The 10,327-nt window shown below is 31.5% G+C and overlaps 1 protein-coding gene across 1 annotated transcript; it reads right to left on the bottom strand.

The window, feature by feature from the left end:
* Positions 1 to 2,437: 2,437 nt before the first annotated feature.
* On the bottom strand, positions 2,438 to 5,998 carry LOC130720792 (protein disulfide isomerase pTAC5, chloroplastic). Its single transcript, XM_057571490.1, has 6 exons — positions 5,362 to 5,998; positions 5,113 to 5,208; positions 4,782 to 4,916; positions 4,108 to 4,348; positions 2,847 to 2,884; positions 2,438 to 2,743 (listed from the first exon to the last, which is right to left on the bottom strand). The coding sequence occupies exons 1-6, from the start codon at positions 5,926 to 5,928 to the stop codon at positions 2,648 to 2,650; spliced, it is 1,173 nt and encodes a 390-aa protein (XP_057427473.1). The 5' UTR covers positions 5,929 to 5,998; the 3' UTR covers positions 2,438 to 2,647.
* Between the last annotated feature and the right edge of the window lie 4,329 nt (positions 5,999 to 10,327).

The following is a 10,327-nucleotide window of genomic DNA, read 5'->3' as shown; positions in this document are numbered from 1 at the left end:
TAATTGTCAGGCAAAGGCATCAAAATAGGCAATTAGAGCAAGAAAAACGAGTATTGAGTTTAGACCACATATGGCCAGCAGACTTCAAAACAACGATAATGATATATGTCAACAAAGAAAATTAAATCTAGACCACGTATGGTAAAAACGAAATCCACATAAAAAAACAGGAACATAATTTCGTCATATCTTCTCCTTCTTAACAACTTTCAAAAGCTTATTTCTCTTTCTTGACAACTTTTTAATACCTTTTGTTGGTAATCATCAACTACAATAGAAAAAAGACAAAAATTCAGTATTAGTTTACAGAAAAAATTAAGATCTAATAGGTCAATTGAATAGAAAGTGGGAAAAAAGACCTTTTGATAGGGGAAGGTTGATTGATAAAAATTTGCATACAAAAATTTCGATTGATATGAAAAGTTTGTTTGAAAAAATATCTTTTGTTGTCAATTCAACAACTACAATTGAAAAAGCCGAAAACTCTCTATTATTAACGAAAAAAATTCAGATCTAACAGTTCAATTGAATGGATAGTGGGGAAACCGGAAAAAATTCAGATCTAACATGTCAATTGAATAGAAAGTGCGAAAAAATACCTTTTGTTGTCAATTAAACAACTGCAATTGAAAAAGCCAAAAACTCTGTATTAGTTAACAGAGAAAATTCAGATATAACAGGTAAAATGAATAGAAAGTGCGAAAAAATACCTTTTGATATGATAAGGTTGAAACTAAAAACTTGCACAATTAGGATGGGAAAAACACCTTTTGAATTTGAGATGAAATCAACAATAAGAAGGTTGATTTATAGGAAATGATTTTGAAAATTACATTTAATGAGGGACAACAAAACCAAATTATAGGGAAATTAGTGCAATTAATAAATTTGTGTGAATTGGTGTGGCTGTGACACTTGTCAGCCATTGAGGGCAGTGGGATGAGAGTGAACCTTGGAATGTCACGTGTCTAATGCTTGTTGATAACGTTGTTCTTTTATATAATATATAGATGTATTCTAAACATAAAAATCATATTTTTATGCATTGGAAAATTATAAAAATCATTAAAGATTTGTATTGGGGTTTTGGGGCGTAGCCCCTCCTTTTAACAAAAAAATTGTATTGTGTAATTTTTGTATTTACAGATTATTAATAAGTCAATATGTAAAATTATTATCTTATTCAAAAAATATTGAAATTTATATAAAACAATATTCCATAAATTATTCTTCAATGAATGTATAAATATATTTCTTATTATCTAAAAATCATTTTCATAATTAATATTGAATAGTTTAACCAAACACATTTCCATAAAATGAAAAATAGGATTGCTGCCATGCTAGTTCAGGATGCATTAGTGTAGTCTCTTTGTTATTTCCTTATGTAACAAAAAAAAACCAAACATGTTTTCTTAATTTTAAAAATTTGAAAATGAAAATCGTTTTCATAAAATGAAATTGGAAAATGAAAACAGAAAATGTTTTCTCAAACCAAACAGAAATTGAGTTACACGATGTATCGGACCCTCTATCCTTACTTTTGAAAGAATTTTAAAATTGAAAAAAAACATTGTCTAACGATATTGCTCCTCCAATTCCCCGACCTTCAATGAGACAGAATTTGAGTTACATGAGGTTTCAGACCCTCTATTCTCTTACCCTCTTCTCCTAAAAATTAAATCAAACAATAAGTTTTAGAAAAAATCATTCGCTTCACTCAATTCCCCTCCAACCGACAATGTTATTAACTTGAGTACTTGTCCGTATGCAAAGAGTATCCCTTGCAAGTGCACACGATACAGCTCAAAATCCACGGTTTCAACTTAGGATTGATTCTTAAGCCAATTTTTCCTAGGAAAATGTAACCAATTTGTGAAGTGAAAAACTGATTTCTTTCAATTCGTATCTTATTTAAGTGATGCTATATGGCTAAACTCTTCTAAGAGCATCTCCAATGCAAGATATTAGTTCTTATTTTTGTGGGACTGGATGAATAATTCTAAGAACTAAGAATTCATGGTTGAAGCAAAATCTGCAAAGAGTTGCTTAAGCACATGTGACAGTACGAGCCCACATGAATAGTGCTAAGAGCTAAGAACTAAAAATTAAGAACTAGCATTGGAAATGTTCTAAATACATCAACATTATCCAAGCCCTCAGCAGCAAGACCAAGGACAACGATTTGTTATAGTTGTTTAACTGAGCTGTTGAAGTAACTCTCGTTTGCCAGTCACACGCGTGTTTGACTCTAATGAAGATTTAGCTCAATTTGTTCCATAGCGATGGCTACGATGATTATCAATGGTTAAAAAATGAGCAAGAGGGGGAAATTCGACTTTGACTTTGTTGTTATCTGAGCTGAAATTGGTGGCATTCGTTCCTCTAGATTTTGAAGATAATTTTTTAGCCAATGTATGAAAGAAAGAAAAAAAAAAGAAGGAAAAAGCTTATCTAATACATTATACTGTTTTCAAAGCTGCGCAAATGTTCACTCTAAGATTGGATTACATTATCTGTGCAATCAGGATTTACCGATTCAGGAATAAACAGGAACAGAATAAACAAACTAGACATACAAAATTTTGAGATGGATTGATAATGTTAATTATATACCTGTATGAATGATGACGAAATATATGTCAACCTATACCGTAGGTATCCCTCCACATAAATCACATGGAGTGTACCCTAGGCCTTCACAGTATGGGCACTTTGTACCGTCCTCCACCAATTCCATAAACTGCAACAGTGAACTTGCTGGTAAGTTCAAAAGCTATTGCAAAACAGAAAATAACTACAAAAGTAAATTTTGTTAAAAAAAAAAGAACTTAAATATCCCTTACTTGAGGCTCAATATTTGGCTCGCCACCTCCATCACATTCTGCAATTAAGAAACGGAACTGGAGATAAATGGGATATTTCCAAATTTGACCATAAATTATACATTTAGGAAATTGGTATCATGCAGATGTCAATCTCACAGAAACTGATATTATGATTTTACTAGTATTGGTGATTGGTGAGAGTTATCATACGAGACCTAAATGTGAAATTAAACCACCTTGACTCTCATTACTTCATTGGGGCATTGGGCCATTGGGCCATTGCCTGCTGTGATGATTAGTTAAGTACTACTATTATGATTCTTATTGACCATGTTAGATTGAACTCGAAGAAACACAGTAGAGTTGTTATTGATTTTCCTATTGTCTACAAATCAAATGTTAAGACTTAAGAGTCAATTTGGAATAGTCAAACTGGGATTGACCAGAGTTCACATTTTCAGCTATTCGACTAACTCTTATGAATAGGGAGGAGAGGCCTTGCCAACAAGCTTAACTTATGAAGAAAAATGAACAGCCTTCGTGAACATCTAAAGAGTGGACGGCAGTATATAATTAATGAGGAATTCCAGTTGGAGGAATCAGACATCAAAAACCACCAAGGGAAATAATGATCGTACCGAGTGAAAATAGAAGACATTCAAACAACTTTATCTATTGAAAAAAATTGGAGAATCAAAGGCATCAAAGGAACCGGTCACTGAAGTGACAGTTGAAGATCATGATGAGAATGTCGATAGCAGTCAAGAGAAGGTTTGTAAGAACTAAAAGTAACTTATTTCCATTTTCATAAGGTCAGTGACTGGTGACCTTATAACTTAAATCATGCATTGCTACTTAAGACATTTTCTTCCAAACGGGAATATATTGAAGGCAATGGATACAGGAGAAATTTAATTCAAGTTCATCTTGAGATTTAAAAAAAAAGTGTACATCCTAGAAAATTCAACATTGTTGAATATCTGTTAAGATTTAGTTTATTATTAGTCTTATCTCATGGAGATATAGTTAAGATTTGTTTATCTATTTCAAGTTGGTATCAGAGCAAGTTTTCAAGGCTTATATACCGTATGAAGTACCCCAAGATTGCTAACCGTAAAGTTCTCTATTGAGATATTCAACAAACATGATACTTTTTTAAGAACTGCTGCGTTTCCGGGAGCTTAGATTGAATTAAAAGTAAATTTAACGATGAGATTTTTCTTCCAGAACAATGATTAATGAAACAAATATGGCGTAAACTATACGGACAACTACAAACCTGTACAAAGCAAGCGACCTTCCCCACGACATTGAACGCATTTTGTGGTTCCATCCTTGTTCTTGCTCCTATCAACTCCATCGCTCGCACCAAGTTTTGAGGAATCTTCCCATCGATTCTCTCCAAGGAGGAAAACTCTCGGACGGGAGGCTTCTGTTTCTTTAACACCTCCCCCCACTACCTTTTGCTGAATGTCGGAAATTTCTGTTACAGAAGCAACTGCAGATCCATTTTCACTTTCCTAGAATCCACAGAATAACAAAGATTCAAATTCGACAGCTGTAACATTTTGTCTCTTCATTGTTTTAGAGATATAACACAATTCCTATATTTAGTGAGTAGTGGAATTGGTGGAGGACGGTAAAATCTCTACTATTGTCAATGAGTGAAAACACATTTGTGCTCTATCAAAAACCAAACTTTGTACCTTAAAAAATCCAAACAAAAAAGTATATCGCATATACATTCGATTCCTTATTCCGATTTCCATGAAGAATACACAAACAATCCTGTTTAGTTATGACTTAGTTCACATGGTCAATCTCCTAGAACATGACATGATATTAAAGCTACAACTGTTTCTGCACAATACGTTTAAGCTAAACTCTCAAAATCGTGGGAGGTTCTCAGCACTGAATAGAGAGCAGAAAGTACATCTTGGATAACCAGCATACCTTTCGTAAGACTGTAGTAGAGATTTTATTTTCATTCGTGCTACCCTTGTCATTAGTCGGCGTCGCTATCTCCAAATATAACCTTTCAATAAGTTCAGATGTCATGATACCATCCTCAGGGGCACCTAATGAAGCCTATCAAACAACATAGCATACTCATCAAAATCATGAAAATAAAAATGCCCATAAATAGGATAGCATATAGAAAACAATACATGTATGGTACTCAATCTCATTACTCGAATAAACCGGTTATAACGAAAACTAATCTAACACAACTATTTTTGTTTTCATGATCAAGACTACATATATTGTGCAAAACAACACTAACTTGCCAAGTCTTCACAGCACGCTCAGTTCCACTCGAGAAGCTGGAAAACTCCATGTCTTCCTCCCCAGAATAGAACCCCAATTTGAGCAACGCTTCCTGCCATAACACGGAAAATTCAGCACAAAACTAAGATTTCACAATGCACCAAATTACCAGCATCATCCACGCAAACCGCAAAAAATCGAATCCATGGTAGCATACATCATGACAAAAATGAATTAAAAGTAGAATCAGATTGCAAAATCGAACCTGCATCTGGCGAACCTCTTCTCCTTCAGAACCTACCCGCAACGTGCTCCTCTTTTCAACCCTAGAAGCAGCAGCAGCCTCCTCAACCACCACAATCTCCTTCTCATGTTCAATAACCTCTTCAGATTCCTTCTCCTCCGTGTTCTCCTCCTCAAGCAACAACCTCCGGAGACTGGAACCACTCTCGAGAACCAAATCCTTGTCCTTCAACACCTGCAACAACGACGCCACCTTCGCAACCGCGTCGGAAATCGAAGACGGTGAAGACAGAAGGCGGTGTTCTAGGGTTTGGATCTGCAGCTTAAGCTCGGAAATCTCCCTGAGAAGCTCTTCGCGGTCGCGAGTCCAGCGCTGCTCCTCGCGGAGCCAGCGCTGTTCCTCGCGCAGCCACCGCTGCTCCTCGCGCAGCCACCGTTGGTCCTCGCGATCGGAGTTGGAGCAGTAGCAGACGGAGGAGGGTTTGGATTTATAGGAGAGAGAGATGAAGTGAGGTTTGGGAAGTGAGAGGGTTCTGTTGAAAAGGATAGTGGCGGTTACGGTGAAGGGAACGAGAGAGGAGGAAGACATTGCCGTTGTGATTGGCAGTGTGTGAAAAAGGGAAGGCCATGGATATGGATATGAAAATATTACAGAGATATTTGTTGTTGTTTCTTCATTGCTTTATTATCTTGAGGTAGTGGTTTAGTTTAAGAGAAAATTAAGAGAAAATTCAAAAAGGTTTAGTACCATGTGGCGGGAATGAAAAGAATGAATAATCAAATTAGAGACATAAAAAAATTCTTTGATTTAATATATTAGCTCCACAGGCACAAGTGGTGAATGAATGTGCATTTCCTTAAAAGATTTTGCCTAAGCATTTGCTCCGGGTTCGATCACTTCTAAGGTAAAAAATAATACATTTGTGGTCAGAGATATCACTACAAGTGGGGCTCCTTTCCTCGGTGGAGACTAGTGGCCAATGAACAAAAAAAAATTGTAAGTTCGACTGTATAAAAAGTTTTAGATAATTTTCCAATTAAATCTCTATACTAGTGTTTTTTTGCCCGTGCGTTGCACGGGGAATATGTCTGTTGTATTTGATACATTAATCAATATCTTGATTTCTTTTTAAATATATTGAACAACATATGAAATAAAAGAGTCTGAAATGCTAAGCAAAGTGGACAAAAAGACTTCTTTTCTAAACCTGATTGAGTTCAAGATGAACTTGTTTCACATTCTTCATGAACATGAACACAATAGTACAAATAATAAATATAAGGAATCACCAATAAAGGAGACGATAAACACATATTATTCATGGAAAACAAAGAATGTGATAGTAGCACAAATCATGATTGTGAAAGATAAATCATAAATTATGACATCATTGCGTTTATTTCTAGTTATCCAAGTTTCAGCCAATACTGCAAGGTACCTACAAAATTTATGATATATATATATATATATATATACTGTGTACATACTTGATTTAATCAATAAAGATTTATTTAATTGTATGGGGTCAGGAAGTTCTGCTGATATGTGTTTGTCTATGTCATCTCCTGTTTTGATTTTTTAGTTGTTAGAAATTCGAATTAAGAAACTAAAAAAATAAAATTACCACAACAAATATCACACAATCTCCAAAATTTCACAAACTCTTATATATTTTACCTCTAAAACTATTTTAAAAATTATGACAAATATACTTGAATTATATGAAAATTTATTTTTTATTAGGTTTAAGAAAGAAAGTTTTTTTTTTTTTTTAATTTTCCTCCCTGTAAGAGAGGATTTCCCCTGTAATTTGTATAAAAAAATAAAAGTGGACTATATTGTTATGTAGTACAAAATTAGAGTGAAACTATATTATAAACCGATGAAATCTTATTCAAATTTATTTTTATAATAATTTTTTATCTAGAAGTATTTCATGTAAAAAATTTCTCCCTATTAAATAAGTATTAATGTTTCTTACCTGTGCGTTGCATGCCAAATTTTGATATTAAAATTTAGGCATGTATCAATGATTCTTAATAATTTTTTTGAAAGATAACAAAATTGATATAATAAAACATATATTTGTCATTTTTTTTACTTGTTATAATTAAAGAGTCTAAAAATTATGACCACTCAACAAAACAAAAGCACAAAGAATATCACACAATCTCAAAAAATTCAAACAATTTATATATATTTTAACCATAAAATCATTTTAAAACTTATAAAAATATATTTAAATTATATAAAATTTATTATTCTATTAGGTTTAACATGAAAGTATTTTCTTGTTAAAATGTTCTTCCCCGTATGAAAATTTTATCTCTGTAATTTTCACAAAAAATGAAAATGGACTATATTACTATGTACAAAAAACTAACATGAAATTATATTGTAAACCAATGAAATCTTATTAAAATTAATTTTATATTGAAGTTTATGTAGAAGTATTTTCAAGTAAAATTTTCCTCCCCATGAGAGCATTTAATCATGTAATTTAAATACAAATATTATTGTTATCTAATCTCGATATGACATTTCTATACTCTCTGTCTCTCTCTCTCACACACACACATATTTATCTGAATCTTTGAAAGGTTGATTTATTTTGATTAATAATTTACTTAATGTGTTGACTAATTTTGCATCTAATAGGAACAGAATTTTAGTCATAAGTTAATTTTTTATATCACATTTTTGATTTTTTTTTCAAATATTTGATACCTGATTTATTTTAAAAAGGATTCATAATTAAAATAATTTTGAAATTTGAATTCTCATTTAGTGCTTTATATATTTTCCATTTTTATAAAAATAAGAAAATCAGAATAAAAACAAACGAAATTTTATGTTTATTTACTTCGAAATTTTCAGTCACATAATTATATCTATATATAATTAATATTTTTCCAAATCCAATAAAGTAAATTTGGTATGTTATTTAGTTAAAGATGATGGGAATAATTCCTAGTATGAATTTTTTTAGTTAATTATTCTTAATATATATGATAGTAAAAATAAGTTAAATCATAATCATAATCGCTGACAATATTTTTTATAGTTTTTTTTTACGGTCATTTTTCTTAGTTCTGAATTGACTACATTATTAACACTTTCCTAAATAATTTTATCACCCAGAATTTCACCGAAAGATTAATCAAGAGATGATGAATATAAATAGGTAAAGCCCTGTAGAAATTGATATCTATGTTCTATTGACAAAATAAAAGGCGGTCATGTTCTAGACTTTTTTAATATTTTCAGATCTTAAATCTCAAATTACTTTTCAGCACATTAGTATGAATTTGAAAGGCACATGTCCAAAATAACTACTAATTAGAACTGATATATATATATATATATATATATATATATATATATATATATATATATATATATATTGTATAGTGACAATGGGGTCCTATTTTGTTAGGTCCTATAAGCGCAAACATAAACACACATTATTTGAAAAACTAAGATGCTAATGTTAATTAAAAAAAATCTTTTGGATGAAGATTGTACATAAGATATTGATATTTAAAATCATGATAATAAGGGTTAGTTTGGTACAATACATCATTCTACTCTTATATATTAAAATGAATAAGATTATATCTTATAAACTACTTGTCACAACTACCACCACCGTCATTACTGACATCGCCACCACCACCAACTCCACTCCCATAATCACCACCACTCACCGCCATCACCACCCTTCGCCATCGCCCAGGGTCGTGTAATGGGTTAGACCATATAAGCAAGTGTCATAGGCCCAACAAAATTGTACCTATATAGTATATACTATTGAGACTTGAGAAAGGTTGCAGAACAAAGGAAAAACGGGTTATCTTGATTGCAACGTGAGAATTAGGAAGTGCAACGTAGAAGTACAATTTTAACAATTATTAGTAATAATGTTTTATATAAACAAATTTAATGTTTGCAAGAAAAAAATTAATAAATAAAACATATAATATAAAACTAATAAAATGTTGTAAAATCTTTCATTGTTTCATTCCTTGTGTTTCAGGTTCTATTAAAACTTTAGGTTATTTTCCAATTACCCATTAAATGTGATCAATTTTTTGGTAGGAAATATTTGTCATTTTTAATCATTCAAATTATTTGTAGGAAAAATATTCCTCCTATATCTTACTTCAACTTTAAAAATATTAATGGGAGAATATAAAATTATGAATTAGACATTTAATTAAAGTAAACTATTTTTCAATTTGAACAATCATGCATGATTGAGGTCATTCATATACCATTTTTTTCTTCAAGTTGTTGGGTGTTTGGTTTAAAACACCCAAAAAAACGAATACCTATCATTGGTTACAATTTCCTTATCCTACGGTATTCATCCTTGTTTTCTGCAAAAACTAATTTTAGTTGATGGAAATTAAAATTCTTGTGTTTCTTCCAAAAAAAAAAGTGAATCTGGATATACAATAAAAAGAATTTAAATAGTCATATTATATAATTGCAAAAGAAAAAAAAGTAAAAAACACTGACAGTGAATAAAACAAAACAACTCTAACTGTACCGTTGCATGTGGTATAAGATCAGAAATAACAAACCTTTGAACCAAAGACATTTTTGAAGAAGATTGATGAAAAAAAAGATATACAACATTGTGCATTAGAAAAAAAGAAGAAAAAACAACTCTAACTGTACCGTTGCATGTGGTATAAGATCAGAAATAACAAACCTTTGAACCAAAGACATTTTTGAAGAAGATTGATGAAAAAAAAGATATACAACATTGTGCATTAGAAAAAAAGAAGAAAAGAAATGTCAATTGTCAAGATGAAGGTATATAAGGAACAAACCTTTGGTCATTGCATGTTAATGGGAAAATATGAGCAACGAAGAGAATTTGTTCTTCATGTTATGAGAGAAAAATATATATACAATCATGTATTAAATAAGATAAGAAATTAAATAGGGTGATAAAGGGTCATCTGTTGAAAAAATTTAC

The sequence above is a fragment of the Lotus japonicus genome, chromosome 5 (assembly GCF_012489685.1).
Source record: "Lotus japonicus ecotype B-129 chromosome 5, LjGifu_v1.2".
In the NCBI taxonomy this organism is placed as follows: domain Eukaryota; kingdom Viridiplantae; phylum Streptophyta; class Magnoliopsida; order Fabales; family Fabaceae; genus Lotus; species Lotus japonicus.
Note: the sequence above shows the minus strand (reverse complement) of the source record. Positions and strands in the feature narration are given on the sequence as shown.

Bases quoted from the DNA above. Each gene is read 5' to 3' on its own strand.
- LOC130720792 (XM_057571490.1), bottom strand. From the start codon at position 5,928: ATGTCTTCCTCCTCTCTCGTTCCCTTCACCGTAACCGCCACTATCCTT. The intron at 5,209-5,361 runs GTTCGATTTTGC...GTGTTATGGCAG, and splicing joins AAGAGGTTCGCCAGATGCAG to GAAGCGTTGCTCAAATTGGG. The intron at 2,885-4,107 runs GTTTGTAGTTGT...TCTTAATTGCAG, and splicing joins AGGTCGCTTGCTTTGTACAG to AATGTGATGGAGGTGGCGAG.